This window comes from Boleophthalmus pectinirostris, unplaced genomic scaffold (genome assembly GCF_026225935.1).
Source record: "Boleophthalmus pectinirostris isolate CB_2022bp ecotype Guang Dong unplaced genomic scaffold, ASM2622593v1 HiC_scaffold_21, whole genome shotgun sequence".
NCBI lineage: Eukaryota > Metazoa > Chordata > Actinopteri > Gobiiformes > Gobiidae > Boleophthalmus > Boleophthalmus pectinirostris.
This window is the reverse complement of record NW_026571175.1, coordinates 23,322,397-23,341,347: the sequence shown is the minus strand read 5'-3', so window position 1 is coordinate 23,341,347 and position 18,951 is coordinate 23,322,397. Positions and strand designations below refer to the sequence as shown.

Here is an 18,951-nt window from a genome sequence, read left to right as displayed (position 1 = left end):
AAGCTATTGAAGACTCAAAACGAAATTCACTTTATCAAAGAATCCACAAAATTGCTAAATAAATAAAAAATAGAGCATAGAAAAGGCAAACTGAAAAATATTGTGTAGGTTACAGCCACTTAACTTTCCTTACAAATTAAATTCAGAAACCATGTCAAAAGGAGATTTTTTTTTCTAATAAAACCAGTTGCCAATAAATTTGATCAGATTTGTCTCTATGGAATTGTGTGTTGAGCCATTACAGACCCTTTACAAGAACACTTAATACAAAAAAGGCAGCTTTTTTCATAATTTCAATCAATAATTATGATCTGATTCTGCTTCTTTAAATTATTCTAAGCTACTACATTTTCACATGAAGTAAAAACCCTGACTGCTATCTGCATAATCAATTGTATTATTTCATTACTAGATCAGTGGCTTAAGGCATTGATTAAACCACATCACAAATAAGAAAAAGACTTGTACCACACATACAAAAATCAGTTTTTACTTCAAAGTTCAGTACCTTTCCCTTTCCCACTTGGTGTGGGACCCGCTTGTCTCCACCAGGAGGCGCCAAAGTGGAGCAAGAGCACAGCACAAATGTCAGTACAAAATCAGGAAAAGCAGAGAGAAAGAAAAGCAAAGGCAACTTGGACATCAAATAGAGGAAAAACAAGAGAAGTATAGTTACAAACACCTTCAGCCTGACAGAAATATGAAATTGTTCTTTAGTTATTTGGTCTACTTCAAGGCCTGCTGTGGAGGCCAGAACATAAACACAGTTACTGCATTGGTTTTCATGCACCCCCTCCCATTTATACGAAAAGGACTAAGCACATCTGATATGACATGATGCCACTACTTGCTATGCCAACACCACCCAAAAGCACTGTGTTCACAAATTATGAGCAGGCTACTGCAGATAAAAAGAAATGGTATTTGTATAAAACCCAATGTGTTACAGTTTAACCCAAGACAACTCATTTTGTTCATTGGTCAGTTGTGAATCGTGTTCACAAATGAAAATGTCTCATTTCAATATTTACAGCTATTTTGATGGTGAATTTGGCTTGAGGTAAGAAGTCAGAACAGGGCCAAAGAAAAGCATAAAGCAGAGTGCGGTTTCGTATGAATGGGATATTATTCAGAGAATGAGCTTCTGTTTCACAATAAACATTTTATACAAGCAAGCTGTCAAATTATAATTCAAGGCCCTTTTGACTTTAGGCACTGATAGTATCATTTCAAGAATTTTGACTTTATTGTTAACCAATGTAATCAGACATTTGGGGCTTAATGTAGGTACAGTGGTGCATACCCGCTCCATAGAGTGGGTATGTTCATGTTAATTTTAAATATCCTCACACTCATGTAGTGCACGAGTCTCAGTGGATCACAGTCAGTGCGAGTGCATCCATGCCAGTCAAAACTGTGTGAGGTAGTGTGTTGGTGTCAGTGCTTTGCTGGTTGGCAGACTGGATTTTTGAAGGGCTATTTGAAGTTACAACATTCATCAAGATTCAATTCATTTAGGGGAAAAAATAATAATTGGAGACACTCAAAGTGCTGTTTACAAGCATGAATGTCAATGAGTGTTGTCTCTGTAGTGAATAAAGGGCTAGTCAAGAGAAAGTTAAGTAGCAGTTATGGTCATTTAAATCCAACCAAAGACTGCCTCTGTCCGAGTGAACTTGTACATTGCTCTGTCTCCTCAGCTCTCGTTGGCGGCCACAAGCTGGCCTAAGCCCTGGCGCACAAACACGGCCTGGATGTCCTTGTTCTTGATGCAGTAATCACAGGCCCAAACGGCAGCGCTCTCCCGGGTCAGCAGCCCGTAGGCTGGCTCCGTTAGACCGGTGCACTCACGGTGGTACCAGCGTTGGCACGACGCCTCACACAAGATTGCATCCTGGTCATCATGCACCTCTGCCAAACACAGGCCACAGGGAAACACCATACCAGGACCCCCAGGCTTCCCAGGACCGGACCCAGGACCAGCAGGGGCTGGAGCAGGACCGGCAGGCAGAGGGGACTGTGTGTTTGGGGTGGAGGTGGAGTTTGAAGGAGGATTCGGATTGCTACCAGGAGTATTGCCTCCACTGTTGTTGGTCATGTTGTTCTGTCCAGAGTTGGGACCCGCATTAGACATTGGCCCCCCGCTACCAGGAGTGTTGTTCTGCTGACTGTAGGGAGTGCCTCCTGGGGTAGAGTGGGGCGGTGTGGACTGTGGCTGCTGGTTCGAGTTATTAGAGTTTGGGGTGTTTGTGTTGCTGGAGCTGTGCAGCTGACCCGGCGCTGGGAGAGGGGGCTGTCCTGACCCATTTAAGGGTCCCGTAGGAGAAGAGTTGGGGTTTGACTGTGGAGGTGCAGAGGGAGGCTGGCCAGGGGTGTTTGCATTAGCCTGTTGCACGTCATGTCCTGGAAAGCCTCCACCAGGTTGTGGACCAGAGTTGGATGGGGGTCCTGGGGTTGTGTTATTTGGGGGCGGACCATTGGGATTTAAGTTCATTTGTTGCTGCTGTGGTCCAGACTGTGGCCCAGCTCCAAAGTTCTTTCCTTCCTCATTTCCAGGTCCAGGTGGACTGGGCCCAGGATAGGGTCCATCCTGTGAAGGCGGGAACTGTCCTTGGGGAGGCAGGCCTGGCAGCCCTCCCACCATGTTACCCCCAGGTCCACCTCCCATGCCACCCATCATGTTCATACCAGGGCCCATGCCTCCCATTGAATTCATGGGACCATGAGAAGGTCCCCTTGGCCCACCTGCACCCGGTAATGGGGGACTGTTGAAAGGGTGCCCTCCCTGGCCATGCTGCTGCTGTGGAGGCATGCCAAACCTAGGATGTGGAGGTCCACCTCCACCAGGACCACCCATACCTCCAGGAGAAAGCATAGGACTAAATCCTGATCCCGGATGCATAGGTGGGCTAAAGTTCGGAGGCATATTAAATTGCGATGGGCCACCTGGGGGAAATCCTCCTCCGCCTCCACCCCCTCCTCCTCCGCCACCACCCCCAAAACCCGGCATGCCACCAAACCCTAGCTGGTGATGAGGTCCAGCGTTGGATGGAGGGCCAAATGGTGGTCGTCGCCCAGGAGGGCCTCCACCTGGTCCTCCCGGGCCCCCCATGAATCCCATGCCTCCTCCCATCCTACCGGCTCCACCATAGCCGCCTCCTCCTCCACCACCCGGACTGGGAAGAAAAGGAGCACCACCGGGACCACCTGCCCCAGCAGGTCGTGATGGGGGTCCAAAGTCATCGTCAAAAGGGTTGGATGCCACTAGATGGTCCACCATAGGAGTGGGTGGGGGCGCAAACTCAGTGAGATGGGAAAATCCCGTTGACTGAAATAGAATAAAACACGTTATCCTTAGATATACTGCTGCTGTTAGGTTGCTGATTTTTTTTTAACATCATTACCTGAGCTGTGGACTTTCTTTGTTTCTTCTTCTCTGGGCTCTTCATCTGTGGAGCTGAAAGTAAAGAGATGTACAATTATTATAATTTTTTTCATAATTTCAATTGAATAATTGGTTTACCAGCTACCAAGAGAAAATCCCATTTGGATTGGCCAATACCCCTTAGTGACAGACAGGCAGCTTTTAAACCTAGGGCCTCCATTTCAAGTCCAACAGTTGAGATGGGTTCAATGATGGGACAAAGACTGGCATGAGGACAAGATGCTCTACATCCAGGCGCTATCATCGCCAGGTTATGAAGCCTTGAATCGCAAATGACCCAGGCAAACCAAATGACCCAGGCAAGGGAAAGAGACCGCATACAGAGGCAGAGTAAGGTAAGGTCAATGAGGGACAGGAGAAGACGGACATGAGAACGAGGAAACGTAGTTGAAGATACATTCATAGCGAGATAGACATGGCCCCGTTCACAGATTCAGTCTGTGAGGAGCAGCCACCACCGGAGACAGTCGTGAAGTTTACACATGGGGTTTGCTAGCACCAGAGCAGCCCATTGCAGCGCAGTAATGGATGAATCCGATCGGATCGGCAGATGGGTGAAAATAAATCCTACCTTTGGTTCGCTTTCCTTGTCCCGCCAGTAGTCTCCCCGATTCGGCAGCCATTAGCTAATATGACTGTCGGTGAAGTGGCATTTCACCGTTCATATGCAAGAAAAAAAGTAAAAATGAAGACGTCTGAAGGGCTATAGCCGAGAAGAAGTGTCTACTTTCAAGTCATATTTACTAGTGAGTGGTTATAATTTGAAGTAATGGCCAAGCCAAATTAAAAATCAATGGCCCAGGTCTGCAAACTCCTTTCCAGCTGCAAAGGTATCCCACGGTGTCTGTCACGCCGGGATTTGGTCACCAAATAGCGTCAGATAAAAAGCACTGGTGCACGTTATTTTGCTGAAATTTACTACAACACTCTTGTTTTTTTTTTAAGAAGAAAGGATCTACGTTACCTGGCCTGGCTGCCAGTGTAAGCAATTTAGCAAGCACCCCTCCCTCTCTAAAATGATTACTTACAGATGTGGAGCTAAGTTGAAGCTAATGCAAGCTAACTTGCTAGCCACGCTATCCAATGTGGCTAGTTACCAATATTTCAGGCTTCTTTCAGTTTCTCTAAACTTCAGATATGAAGACTAAAGTGCACGTCATATTTACATGATTAGCTATATGCATCAGACTGGGTGTATCCCATTTTCTGTAAGCAACCGCACACGCAATGAAAGCTCTTGTTTACTATGCTAACGTTAGCTAGTTAGCTAATGTTAGCATGCTAATGAAGAAAGCTAGCCATCTTGCAGACTGTCTTGGAAGCAAACTGTACCCTTTCTCCGTAGCTCTGCTGTCCTTTAAAACGAAATTCTCTGGTGTGTCATTGCCAAACCAGTCCCCACTCGGCGTTTGCTTGTTGATCCACCATTCATTTATAATTCATTCAAAAACGCAAATTTCCCCATAATTATAATGGCCTCTGTCGCAACCGGACAAAGAGGGACGAGCAGAGCATCGCGCAGCCTGGAAGATACCAACTAGAGACCGAGTGGGGGATTGCAGTCAGTCAGTAAGAAATTCTCACACATTTACTATATGCACCTCAAACAACATCTACTTTCATTATAACACCAAAATAGACAATAGTATACAAAAACTGAACTGGTTTATTATTGGGATGGGCTGCTAAATAGTCCCTAGATTCAGCGTTGCACCTTTCGCTGCTGATAATCTAAGCGGATTCATTTTTATAGAGCCTCTTACATATCAACTTAATTACATAAACATTTTTTTCTACTAATAATAATCAGTGGTCACCCTCAACCACCCAGTGGATCACTCAAGGGGAATGGAGAAAACATTGTTTTGGGCTCCACTTAAATATAAATTTGTACAGAAATCAAAGATGTGGCTGTGGCAGTCATGGTTTTAGCAAACTATATAATTAAAGACCTTTTAACCATACTTGTCCTATTGCAACTTAATTGGATTTAGTTTAAAACTGAATTTAAATGAGCTTGAATTGTCAATAGGTAGACTAAGTAGCCCATCAGGAGGTTAAAACATGTTTGTGTCACATTCTTATAGAAGCTAATGATAAAATTATGAATGAAATCTCCTGACTATCAGTTTCCATAAGAAGCTATTGTCCAAGAAAGTTTGTCACCTTGGCTTTAGGGTCTTTCCACTTTGCATGTTATCACCGCCCACAGCTCCTGCCAGCCCATTCTCAACTTCTGATACCCCCTCCTTTCTCCACAGTTACTCCAGTCAGGAGCCTCTGTGCATCAGGGAAGTCTTGTCAAAAGGGCCACTCTGGGAATGGGACCAAAGATCTTCAGCAGGAGCAACCTGTGCTACTTTTGGGATTTCCCTCTTAAAAGACACTTCTTCACTCCAGGGGAATAATCTCAACAGAGGAAACAGGTGGGACAGCAAATTACAAATGGGATAAAAGAGCTGGAGAGGCTTGTGAATTGCCGACCTGCAGCATTTTTGTGGCTTCCATGAATAGAGCCTAGTTTGCCTTTATGACATGGTTAAAAGTGAGGTGTGGAGATCCTGCAGCATACAAGCCTGTATCAGAGCATAAAGCAGCGGAAGTTCTTTGACAAAAGACTGTGATTTGTAAAGGAGCGTCTCTGGGGCCCTGGTGTATGGCGCTGGACGGTTTTGAAGCAGACACACAACTGTTCCGGTATCCATTTGGTTCACAATGGCAAAGTGGTTCAAGGAGTTCCCCATGAACCTGAAAAATGGTACTGACAGGATCCGCTCTGCCTCTGAGTCCGGATCCCAGCCGAGACCCAACAAAGCCGGACTTGTGGCCAGCATCGGTACCAAAACATCCAAAACTCGGAAAACCTCCTCCTCGGACAGCCCTGGAGGAGTTGGGTCTCTGCTGTCTGGAAGAAACAGGAAAAATTCAGCCGTAGATCTGAACAGAAGTGGTGGCAGCTCTCCACAAAAGGATGGAAAAGTCTGGGACAACCTGCTCTCGAGGAAAATGTGCAAAAACTCCAAAGCCGACCAATCTGTTTTTGAGGAACAACATCGGCCTCTTAAGATCTCCTCCTCTGCCAATGCTTACATCAGCAGACTGATTAGAGTGGACAAGCTGGACAAAAGCCCCAACTTCAACAGTGCTGCCATCAACAACCAAGTGCCCGAAGTTGAGAAAACATCCCCCCAAGGCAAAACAGAGGCGGTAAGCTACTGACAATATATAATTTACATACAACACACAGAATGCAACTTTATTAACCACAAAACTACTATTTTTGACACCTGCATGTTGTAAATAGAATGTGGTTTCCTTATTGCTTTTTATGTGTCATATTCAAAGGTTCATTTTTCACAAACATTGCATCATATGAAACCTAAAACTTGTTGAACAAGATACATTTAACCCAACTCTGCAAGTCCCAAATCATAATCCAAATTTCACTTTTAACCTTGCACATGTAGTTTTGTGATTTTATTGTTATTATTTGTTAGTTTGATTAACAGAGAATATACTTTTGAGGCATGATGCACTCAATAGTTGCATAGAACAAGACAATACTGCTGACAAAGAAGTAACCAGGATCTAGTCCAAGCTCTGAAAAATGATATTGTTTCATTTTTTTCTTTGTCTTGCTCCCCATTGTGTCCAATTCTCCCCTGCCTTCCTCCTATCTCTCCTTCTCTTCCTCTCCACCCCTCACCCATCTCACTCCCACTGGTTTCCCCCACCTACGGCACAAAGCCACAGTGGTCAATCCTGCTTGGTGTTCCCCTTCCTTCTGTCCCTCTTTCAGTGAATTCGGGCCCCCTGGTGAAGGTTATCATGTTATAAAAAGCTTGGTGATACTTGACACCCGGGCGCTAACCCAAGTCCCTTCCAGCGCTGACTTTGAAAAAAATGAAAAACAGGGAGGTGATAGAGGAGAGATGGTGAGAAAAACGACAGATAAAAGACAGCAAGAATAAAACAGGGGTGTAATGTTTCAGCAGGGTGTAAATCGCCTTTTATTTTTTATAATACAGTAGCAGCAGCAGCTTTAACGTTTGATAGCTAAGAGTTTAGTTAGTAAAATTTAAGTTAAAATTTAGATAATGCAGTCATTTGATAATAACGTTTTATTATTGAAGATTGATTGTATATAGTCCAGTTCTGCAATGTTTTTTCTTTTGTCTTTTGTGCTCTCAGGTGATGTCTTTATGTTAATGTTAATGCTACTGACCCTTGCTCTGAGGCCAATTTCTCAATGAGGAGATGAAATAAATGAAAACCTGAAACCTGTTTACCATTAATCTCCATCTGCTCCACTCAGCTTAATTGACCTCCTCAAAGCCTTTAAAACTCCCAAAGTCCAAATGGTAACAAATGTCAAATTAATTGTTTTTGGCAAGTGAGCCTGACAGGAAGTGATTGGAGAAAGACAACTTCATTTTACGACTGTCTGCCCTCTGTGTAATGGTTTTTCCAATAAACAATACATTTAAAGACTGATAAGACAACAGCAATAGAAAGGATAGGCAATAACAACATTATTAAGGTATAATTAATGACTGGCCTTTGTAAAAACAAACAAACCAAAAAAAACAAAAAACGCTATTGACAAATGGAGATGTCACTGAATAAATGTTTATGTTTATTGTTAAAATAACATTACATAACACGACATAATAGCACGGCATTTAACAATCATTCACAATTATTGACAACATCAAAATTTAAATTCAATTTCACAATTTTTTGCTTCTAAAATTGTCATGTTATTATATTTATTATAATCACAGACAAGATACATAAAAGACACATAATATATCATAACACTGAGGAGATTTGACCACAGTACCATTGTCACATGCAAAGAAGACTTCACTTTGTTTGGAAACTTGTTCTTTTGAATATGTAAATACTGGATTTCCCATGCTTTATGCTGAGGTCAAGTTTGGAATTCAAGTGTAATGAAAACAAGTACAATATTGAGAAATTAGTAAATTAATCATGAAATCTATTTACTTTTTGAATGTTTGAATGTTTTGATTTAGGTGATCATCCTTGAAGACTACGCCGACCCATTTGACGCTCAGAAAACCAGAGAGCAGCGCGAGGCGGAGAGAGTCGGGGAGAATGATGGATACATGGAGCCCTACGATGCTCAGCAGATGATCACAGGTACAACTGCCACATCTGACAATGTCACAATATCAAAGAGTCATTTTAAAATATATTTTAAATGCATTTTTAAATTTTCATTGATTACCCTAAAGAATTATATAAGCTTGTACAAAGGTCTGGAGAGGCTAATTTTTTTCTGAATTTGTCACATCTAACTTTGAGATTTAAAATTACACATGGGTTGGGGTTTCCTTTCCTTTCTTTTTCTATATTTTTGTATTTGGATTTTGATTAATTGTGTATTTGGCATAAAATGAAGGATCATTGCGATAGTTTGAAAGCAATGAAAAAAAGTCACAACATGCACAGAGATCATTGAGATATGGAGGGAAAAAAATGGATGAAGTTTAGATTTTGTGATGTGGTTAGATAAACATGGGGAAAATGGACATTGTTAGTAATCTAAATAATAGTATTGTCTAACATTTTGGATATTGCCTAAAAAAAGTATTATATAATTGATCAAAAGAATACTGACTCCTGGCCCCATCTGCAGGAGCGTGGCGTCCCTGTCGACAAAAGTATTTATTTTCACTAGAGACAGGTGACATTTTACTGCTTACACTGGTGCGAACAACACAATTCACATTTCCAGTCTCTGTGCTGCTTCGCGGACATGAACCCTCTCCCCCGGCGCTCGCGAACCCCCTGAGAGTTACCACAGCAACACTGGACAATGGGTGCAGCTTCCTGATCCTGCTTCCCATTTCCTGTCTCTGTTTCCTGGTTCTATTCTCCGTAAAGGAAGCCCCCCTCCTGCCTCCACTCCACTACTCTGCCTTCCCCCCCTATATGGACCTGTTACGAACATTTATCAAAACTTCCCAGCATCCAGGAAGACTGCCACTCTCTCGTCCAATCACACGCTGGCTTGACCTTTCATGCCATCGCTCTATTGTTTGAACTAAAAGGGTAACACAATGCCCTGCTGTGTCTGCGTACATGTTTTATGGCAGGGAGTCAGATTGTAGCTTCAGTTCGTGCGCATGTTACTGGAGGATGTTGATGATGTGACCTGTTCAATTTATGACTCTTTTAATCATTCGAAGGAAACAGCAGCGGATCTGGAGTCACACTGATTCAGAGCTGTGGAGTATGGGAGTTTTCATTCACTAAACTCGTGATAGGTTATGCCAGGATGGTCACAATTTCGATACTCAGATACTAATCGATATAAAAATAAGTAGTGATATTTATATGAATGAGTTGCATTGATAAAAAAAGTATGTCAAAGTTGTAAATTTGTTGTTGTTTTTGGATATATATCAAAACAAGTTTAAGTTTAAGATGGTACTAATAAAGAAATTGCAAATATTTTATCAACGTTATACATTTCCTGAGTTTCAAAATCGTCTGGATCTATATCAAAAGTAGTTTAAGATGGTACTAATACAGAAACTACTAATATTTTGTGTCTATAATGACATTCTACTGTAACGTATACTTTATTAATTACAATTGGAGTATCAAGTGTCGAGGTGTTTTGAGTTTGAAATTGTATTATCTTATACACTGTGATCCGCAATTATTTCTCAAAGCTTTGCAAATAGCTAACTATAACTATGGGCTTCGGAATGATGAATAATTTGGATCATTCAATGTATAGCACAAATACACAGAATAGGTCTTAGTCTATAGTACACTATTTTTTGATCCATGTTATAATGTTGTTTCCCTATCAAAAACATACACTGAGTAGTGCTTTGTTTCATTCACACATGTTTAACACACAAACACTGCACAGTTTTTCACTTACCGTGTCATGTGGTAATACAGGAAGTGCTCCACTGTGTTTTTGAACCCAAGAATTGCCAGTCTCTATTGAACTTAAGTTAAAAGTTAGCCGTTAACCTGAAAACCACCTCTACATGACATCACAAGGTGTAACAGAGCATTTTGGAGATGTAGACAGACTAATAATAAAGGGTTACGCAAATGTGTGAATAAAACAAAAAACAGCTCCAGGTATGTTTTTGAGGAGGTAACAACATTCTAACACGGTTTAAAGATCCCAAGAATCAATTTTGTGTAATACCGGACGCAGCAGTATCTCTATTTAATTGTTAATTCACATAGAGCACACCCTTAATGGGCTTATGTTTTCTTACTTATCTGAATGGGAAAAATTCTTTGAAGATATTTTCTGTTTTCTTTTGCCAGAGATCCGGCGGCGTGGCTCAAAGGACCTGCTGAGGGTTTGTGTGCTGATGGAGGGCGGTGAGGGCCCTAAAGAGGACTCCCTCCTGCCTCAGCTCTATGACATCCCATACGAGGGGAGCACAGAGAAGAAGGACAAGAGCCCTGGGACCAGACATGAGCCTGACCTACGACCTCTGACTGAGTATGAGCTGCCCTGGGAGTGGAAGAAGGAGCGCATCGTCCGGTCTCTGTCAGGTATTACAGTGCAAGTACGCTGAAAATAATGTCAAATCAGCATATCTGATACTAAAAGGTAGGCAAGTTAGTTCTCCTAAAGAAGGCTAGTCTTTATGCATCTTATACAGTCAACACAATAGTGACAATGATAGAAAAGTAATTATTTAATTAATTACTTGAATTTATTTAATTCAAGGTGTTTTCATTGCTTTGTGAGCAGACTCACCTCTCCACAGATATGACCTATAACTTGACCTGATGGCACAACCTGTTTGTCTCCATGGAGAAAGATCAATTTAATGCATTACTGTGAAACATTCTGTGCAAAGCAAAGTGGAGCCCCAATTAGTAAAGTTACACAGTGCACCTATTATATGAAATTTATAGTATATCTTGATGTTTTTCAACAATTCTTGCATGCAAATCTAGATATCTCCACAATAAAAAAAAAACATCTTTTTGGGTTTATTTATATTAATAGAATTATTCAGTTGAAGCATTGTTTTCAAGCCTTTATTTATTTAAGTATTCTGTCAAATTAAATTTGGGAATAGTTGCATTTTTTCTGGATTTTTCTCCTCATTGGAATGCTGTCTTGACATTTCTAAGTGTATTCTTGTTATAAAGAAGCTTGCACCACTAAACATAGACACAGATAGAGTCAAAACCATATAACTGACTTTGCACATTTCCTCTTCGCATTGTGGAAGTTATTCTCTGAACCCACCAAGCCATTTCTCTGTGTTGGATCAATATAAAAGTACTTTTGAAAAACCGCCTCTCATGTATATTTTATAGGTTGCACAGACCAGCGGCATACTGAACACCATCTTGCATGAGACATCAAAGCACCGGCCTTTTTTATTTACAGAAAGACTCATGCATGCAGTTTCCAAATCTGGCATCCACAGTTGTTTTTGGGCACTTATTTATGTACCTCTTGTTGGCTTTTCCCCTCCTCAGCTCAGTTTGACAGCCCCGAGCGGCAGCACAAAGATGAAACGCCTCACCTGACTCTCACCAGGCAACCACAGCATCCCCCTGCACAACATCAGCACCACCGACAGAAGAGCTGGACTCAGAAGATGCTCAAGTCCTCCTCGTCCAACTCTTCCAGCTCTGACAGTGAGAGTTGTTGTGTCGACCCCACACTGCCCCTCGAAAGGCAAAGGTGAGGAGGAGAAATGGAGCTCTAAATTAGTTATAAATGGGTGTATTAGTTTAAGGGAGATCATAGGTTCAGATCTGGGCTTGATAAAAACTAAAAAAGTATACAAATAATAATAGTGCATTAGTGTTTTTAATCACTCATTCACTCCATACTCTGTGGTTTTAAGCCATTATTGTAGCCACAGCTGCTCTGGGGTAGACTGACAGAAGTGAGACGGCAAATCTGACCACTCACCACAGTCATACAAAGTGTCTTCTCTAAAAGATGCAATGACAGTTTCCATTGGAACAGTGGTGTCCAAACTTTTTCTGTGTATTTCTGCATGTTGAAACATATTTGAAGTGGAGGCTACAGACTGGTTAATACTGTGGATCATTCAGATGGTGCATTTTACATTTTTAACAGAGCCGCCATGTCTTTAATAAGGCTTTCAACATGAATTTTATGTCTGTATAAACATGCAATGTGATGTTATTGATGTTATGGTGGTACAATTACTAATTTAGGCTACATTTATATGATGACGGTCTGAACAGAAGACACAAAAGTGGCGTTGCATCTTCACTTCTTATTCCGCGTTTAGACAAAAGTGTGTGGAATTCTATTGGCTATGCATGTCATCTGACACATTTGTTTCTTTTTACTGTATGTATATGACGAAAATGCGGACAGGACGTGAGCAGATTTCACCAGGGTTTTGCATCTTGGGCAGTGTAGACAGAAACGCTACAGCAACTTTTCCACTCTGGAGGGTGGTTTCAAATTTGTGCGCTTTTAAGCCCCAAAAATGCCATCATCGTCTAAAAGAAAGGCATTTCTTCCGATAAAATATTTTGTCGTTTTACCCATAAGTGTTCTTGTGTAAACAGGCCCTTAGCTGTCAAAAGTGCTGCCTGTGATTAATTGAGCCAGTTCAGCAGAAAGCCTGAGGGCCAGTAAGAAGGAGTTCGAGGGCTGCATTTGGTCCCTGGGCCGTGATTTGGACACCCTTGCACTAGAAGCACTAATGCCCCACTGTGGCACTTGGTATTCCCAGCGGTCTCCCATCCAAGTAGCAACCAGGCCCAACCCTACTTCGATTCCGAGATCAAACGCAATCAGGCACTGTCAGGTGGTAGTGCAGGCCTTTGTGTAGTTACGTTAATTCCCATCTTCAACACTTTGCTTAATGTCTCTTCTCCAATCACTGTTGTAACTCAATAGATAGATACTTTATTAATCCTGAAGAAAATTCAAAGTCTGGCAGCAGAAACAAACAAGAAAACAGAGGAGATATTTAAAGTTATAGTCCATCCTCTTGCATTCATCAGCCTTGTACAGACATCTGGAACCTTAGAGTCTGTCTCTAGAGCAGGACAGGGACAATAGCCAAAGGTGCTCTCCTGTCTGGTGATGGTGCTGTGCAGGGGCTGCTGGGGTTTATCGAGGATGGAGAGGAGTTTATTTAGGGTCCTCTTCTCCGCCACAGATGTGAGTGAATCAAGTTCTGTGCCCACTACTAAAACTTACAGGCCAAAAAACCAAACAAATACATCCATACACTGAGGATAACAGACTCATTCATTTCTTTAAATAACATTAGTGTTGGATTGTGTTGGTATAATGTAAAACTGCCCAGTTCAGTTTCTCTTTACACTACACCTCAGTGGCAAAACTACACTTCACCCATCTCAAATGAACCCTGTAAATGAGGCTAAAAGAATTTAAATAAGTGAACACTGAACAACTTTCCGAGAGCAGTTGAGAAGAGATGGAAACACAAATACGACTCTATAATAAAATCAGAACGTACAGAGCCAATCTTGTTAAATTTTAGATGCGTTTTATAACCATAGTTTGAGGGAAAACATCTAATATTTATTTTTCCCCTCAGCTGGTACCATGGCTGTGTGACTCGCCAGGAGGCAGAGTTTCAGCTGCAGTCCTGTAAAGAAGCCAGTTTTCTGGTCAGGAACAGTGAGTCCGACAACAGCAAGTACTCCATCGCCCTCAAGTGAGTTAAACATGGAACTGCACCTGAGGGTGGCTTCATGAATTTTACCTGAGTGTTTCTTTTATACATATATTTCAGTAATTTGATCCTCTCAAAAGAAAAAAAGGTTGTAAATAGTATTATGTATATGGCAGACTATCCATCAGATCTAAACAAAATCTACTGTAAATGTAAATGTAACACAAGATATTTTGTTATCTGTTGGAAATCTCTGTTTCATGAATATGTATTATGTATGAATTAATGATCTCACCCTAAGGCTATTTCCTTTACACGTCGAACTATAGATTTATAAATCAAATATTGCATAAAAGCTTTGATAAATGGATACAAAGTGTAAATATACACAGATACATGTGGATTTGTATGAGACGACAAACAGAGATGACAAACAATCCCTCCAGACATATTCCAGTCAAAACTTGTACATTGTGTGCTACAGTGCAGATCTTTCACATTATATTTTATAGGACTGTTATTGTGTCTTTCATTTATTTCTCTACAAATTGTTTCACTGGAAATTGTTTAGAGAGTGTGTTTCAAAGTGGGTGGCCTTGTGATGATATCTGCAGACATTTGAGAACAGACCAAAGAGAACAGCTCAAATATCACATTTTCACCCCATCTCAAAAATCGCACATTCAGTATTTTTTCTTTTCTTCCTCAGAACAAGCCAAGGCTGTGTGCACATTATCGTCGCCCAGACCAAAGAGAACGGTTTCACATTGGATCAGAGCAGCTGTGTTTTCTTGAGTATCCCTGAAGTGGTCCATCACTACTGCACACAACGACTGCCTTTTAACGGAGCTGAACATATGACCCTTTTGCACCCTGTCCCTCGCATCCACTGAACCAAAGGACTCAAACTAAACTTGATTATTACAGTTATTATGAAAGTGGACTAAATGTGTTATATGTATGTGTGTATTTTTTTACTTTCTGGACGACTTCCTCTGTTTTGATTTCAATGCAAAACACGCAGGCTACTGTTTTGCATGACTTAAGGAGGAAGCATGTTACATCAGGCACTTTTAAAAAATTAAATATGTGTTATAGATTAATTTGTAAGAGATACACATTAAGTTTTTATAACGTTACCACCTGCTGTGCCTTTACAGACTCCAGTGCCTAAGATGAAGTAGATGTGTGTGCTTTTTATTTTTTTATTCACTGTTGTGCCCTCTTGTGGACAATCTGGTACATTACAACCTCCCTAACAAACCACCATTCATTCTGAAAAGCTGGTAAGACTTAGTCAATGACACGCCACATCAAACCAAAATGCTCTTATCTGTGTTTTGTGGCAGAACTAGAAAAGCGTTTCAACTTTCCGTGACCACAGAGCCTGGAGGACTGTCTTTGTGTAACTGTGAATGAGGGTGTTGTCTTCACTGTGGAGCTCGGAGTGATTCAGATGGATGCAATGTGCTTTGGAGGGGCCTGACAATCGAGAACAACATTTATGGCTTCAATATGAATCTGAAGAAGTGATAATGCACAATCTTAAAGGTGCACTGTGGAACTTTTCAGGTGGAGGATACGCCTGTTATTGCCTGTAATGTTCACAGTATGGCATTATACTTTTCTATCTTGTCTGAGTTTTGAGCTTTATTGATAAAAACAAAAACAAAAATAACCAACATGCATTCTTATTGTGAGCAGGCTCTCCTCAGATCTGACACTATATGGTGGTGTCACATGGATAAATGTCATACTGTAGAACCTCCTATATAACATCTCCATGGAAACAACTGGGCAGAGGAAAAGTTACGTATTGTACTTTTAAGGCTCTGTATTTCCTTCACTATTGGTTTACCACTGTTTACTAACTGTTAATATGGATCTTAAGATTTCTTTTAGTCTAGTGTTTCTCCACATCTGTAGGCGTGTGTTGAACTAATTACAAAGCAATATAATCTGGTGCTTTCCAAGTAGGGCCTTGACCAAAAAGTATCTCGCAGGTTTGTTTTTAATTATAGTGAAATCAAAATATAGTTAATAGTTAAGAAAATGTAATCACGTTAATGCAATATAGCTCAAATTTACTATGATCGCAATTACTTAAATGGTGCACTGCGTGGTCTGGTCTGCCACCTGCTTGTCTCCATGGAGATGTTATTGCTTTGTCTGGAATGGTACACAGTATAGTATTAAACATTTATCTCATTGCGGATCTATTAACTGAAAAAAAAAAAAAAAAAAACAATGTTAAAAATACACATTCTTACTGTTACTGGGGTTGCGTCTTCACAGATCTGACCTGTAACTTGGTCTGGTGACATATGGAGACATAAGTTTATTGCCATACTGTAGTGGAACATTTCAGCCCAAAGCAATAATATTTTCATAGGCACACTGCAAATTTCTCTGATCTGGCCAAGATTTTAAAACTTATATTAGGTTATTTATCTTGTTTTCAGATTTATTATCTACTTAATAGAATTGAATTGGTTGTATAATCTTAAAAAAAATAAAATAAAAAATCACATATATTCCTTCCATGACTCAACTAGTCAGAAAATCTTAAATTTAGGCAATAAAAATTTAAAAGAAGCTACAATCCATTTACCATAGTTTTCCCCGTAACACTTGTTTTTAGATTCAGTGATACAGATTTGCTTGAAACTCAAGTCCCTTTATCTTAAACTAAAACATCCATAAACTTATTTCCAGCCCATGAACACTTACCAGAGACTGCTTAATTCTAGTCTAGAGGTAGTTTATTTTAAGATTATATTTTGTCAAGTAAAATGATCTTGCTGCATGGACAGATAATTTCACTTCTTTTAAGTCATTTTCTGATAGATTTAAGTGTTTATATTTTAAATTTTGGCCAAGCTTTTTTGCAGTGCACAAACAGCTGATGGACACACAGTAAAGTTACGCAGTGCACCTTTAAAAAGTTAAAGACATATTGGATTTAACTAAACCAGTTGAAAAGCCTTGTGTTTAAAATTATTAACTGTGTGTGTCTTTGGTCCCACTGGTTTAAAGCTACCACCCCTCCTGTATCTCTCACAGCTGTTTGTTCTCAGTGTTGAATGCCCTCTGGTGCTAGGAAACAGAAAAGCAAGCCAAAGGAGTGACCGCTATTCCCTTTTACTGCCAAGAGACTTTTTTTTTTTACGAAACACATGTGTAATCCAATTGTATCCAAAACATTTATCTAAAAAGTCCAGCTCATATTGTTTCTTTGGAGACCTGCCTTTTCCTAATCAAACATTTTGGGAAGGGTTTGTGCTTTTTGGCAGACAGATAGAGCTCTGGCCCAAAGACACACCTGCTTTGCATTTTTTCTTGCCTTTTTGATTTGTGGAAGACATATTGTAACTCCCAGAATGCATACCTTCACCAAAAGACATCCATCAATCGCACAATATCTTTGAATTCCTTTCTTTTGGGGAGCTGAATATGTGCCAGAGTTTGATGTGAGTTTTGTAGATTTGTGTAAGCTTTGAAAGATAAACAAAATGGGGGTTGATGGGCGACCCCTTTATCGTCGGTAATAAACGGGATGTCAGAGTGAGAAGGTTCCCACGGGGCTTTCTCTTTGATCTGAATAAATCACTGACAATGCAAACAGCTCATGTGTTTCTGTCAAATGTAGATACTCAAAATGACATGATTCAAGTGAGTTTATGATCTACAGTACCTGAAATTGAATAAGATGTTTCTGTATTTATGTTTTGATATTAGCCTACTTAGTTTGTGCAGTATATTTTTACCATTACATGACATCACAAGGTTGAACAGAGCAGTTTGAGCTTTTGAGATGCAGACAGACTAATAATAAAGAGTTACTCAAATGTGTAAATGAAACAAAACACAACTCTGTGTATATTTTTGATGAGGTAACAACATTATAACATGGTTTAAAGCTCACAAGAGTCAATTTAATGTAATATAGGTTCATAATTAATCATTTTCTGGTGGTGAGGTAGATGGTATTAAACTCATTTTCTTTCAGCAACAAGCAGTTAATGCCACCAAAACAAGTAACAGGTCAGATCTGTGGAGAGGCGATGCCACCATGTTGTAAAATAGTGGTAAAATATTGGAAAATGTATGTAATTTCTAACTGACAAGTCTGCTACCATCTATGAAGCTCTTACATTATTTGATTCACTTTTATAAATACTGACTACTGCAGATTATAAAAACACACAAGAGCTGGACTTTTGGAGATGTTCTGAACCTGTCAACATGGCTCACAAACTTACCACTGTTTCCAACACATCAAAACTCTCACTTACTGGCAGCTCCCATCCAGTAGCCTGTGGTCTAATCCATCAAGCAGAGGTGTGAAGTCGTTCTTTTGCAAGCCTCAAGTAAGTCTCAAGTCTTTGACCTCAAGTCCGGGTCAAGACCCAAGTCAAAGACAGGCAAGTCCAAGTCGAGTCTCGAGTCACAAGTCGTCTGCTTAGAGCTTCAAGTCATTTCAGGTCTTTAAACCAAAGTACCAAATATAGCTAAGACTTTTGCAATTTATATGACTTTTAAACTAAATTGTACTTAAGAAGTCATGGTATGTGAGTATTTATATAAGAGTTCTAGAAATGTTGTTAAGATGACAAGTGTGAGTCTTAGTGTGTCTCACTATGGTCAGAATAGAAATAATTCAGATTTTCAGTGCTAAATAACAGTTATTTTGTGGAAGAATCATGTTCTATGTTGTTCCCTCTGTTTTACTGTGTTGTACTGTATATTACTGTAGTACATTTGATGATACCATCTCATAGTACTTCAGTTACATCCAAAGTAACAAATGTAGAAGTGGGAAGGACATATTTTAGTGTG

General features: G+C 40.4%; 2 protein-coding genes across 3 annotated transcripts; one reads left to right on the top strand and one right to left on the bottom strand.

Annotated features, from left to right (window-relative positions):
- Positions 1-474: 474 nt before the first annotated feature.
- On the bottom strand, positions 475-4,917 carry pygo2 (pygopus homolog 2 (Drosophila)). Of its 2 annotated transcripts, XM_020932795.2 has the most exons (4): positions 4,778-4,913; positions 4,017-4,080; positions 3,405-3,457; positions 475-3,328 (listed from the first exon to the last, which is right to left on the bottom strand). In XM_020932795.2, exons 2-4 carry the CDS (start codon positions 4,066-4,068, stop codon positions 1,697-1,699), a joined length of 1,737 nt encoding a protein of 578 aa, XP_020788454.1. In that variant the 5' UTR covers positions 4,069-4,080; positions 4,778-4,913; the 3' UTR covers positions 475-1,696. The 2 variants fall into 2 exon arrangements, with proteins under 2 accessions (XP_020788454.1, XP_020788455.1); XM_020932796.2 differs by lacking the exon at positions 4,017-4,080 and having other exon boundaries at positions 4,778-4,917.
- LOC110167500 (SH2 domain-containing adapter protein E) lies at positions 4,896-17,734 on the top strand. The gene is made up of 7 exons (XM_020932860.2): positions 4,896-5,014; positions 5,707-6,652; positions 8,485-8,611; positions 10,775-11,008; positions 11,954-12,161; positions 14,035-14,154; positions 14,822-17,734. Exons 2-7 carry the CDS (start codon positions 6,161-6,163, stop codon positions 15,003-15,005), a joined length of 1,365 nt encoding a protein of 454 aa, XP_020788519.1. The 5' UTR covers positions 4,896-5,014; positions 5,707-6,160; the 3' UTR covers positions 15,006-17,734.
- The last annotated feature ends 1,217 nt before the right edge of the window (positions 17,735-18,951 follow it).

What these genes read in the sequence shown, in the direction of transcription:
- pygo2 (XM_020932795.2), bottom strand. Translation starts at nt 4,068, where the DNA reads ATGGCTGCCGAATCGGGGAGACTACTGGCGGGACAAGGAAAGCGAACC. An exon ending in ACAAGGAAAGCGAACCAAAG is followed by an intron (nt 3,458 to 4,016) that starts GTAGGATTTATT and finishes CTTTACTTTCAG; the next exon opens with CTCCACAGATGAAGAGCCCA. An exon ending in AAAGAAAGTCCACAGCTCAG is followed by an intron (nt 3,329 to 3,404) that starts GTAATGATGTTA and finishes ATTCTATTTCAG; the next exon opens with TCAACGGGATTTTCCCATCT.
- LOC110167500 (XM_020932860.2), top strand. Translation starts at nt 6,161, where the DNA reads ATGGCAAAGTGGTTCAAGGAGTTCCCCATGAACCTGAAAAATGGTACT. An exon ending in TGCTCAGCAGATGATCACAG is followed by an intron (nt 8,612 to 10,774) that starts GTACAACTGCCA and finishes TTCTTTTGCCAG; the next exon opens with AGATCCGGCGGCGTGGCTCA. An exon ending in CTGCCCCTCGAAAGGCAAAG is followed by an intron (nt 12,162 to 14,034) that starts GTGAGGAGGAGA and finishes TTTTCCCCTCAG; the next exon opens with CTGGTACCATGGCTGTGTGA.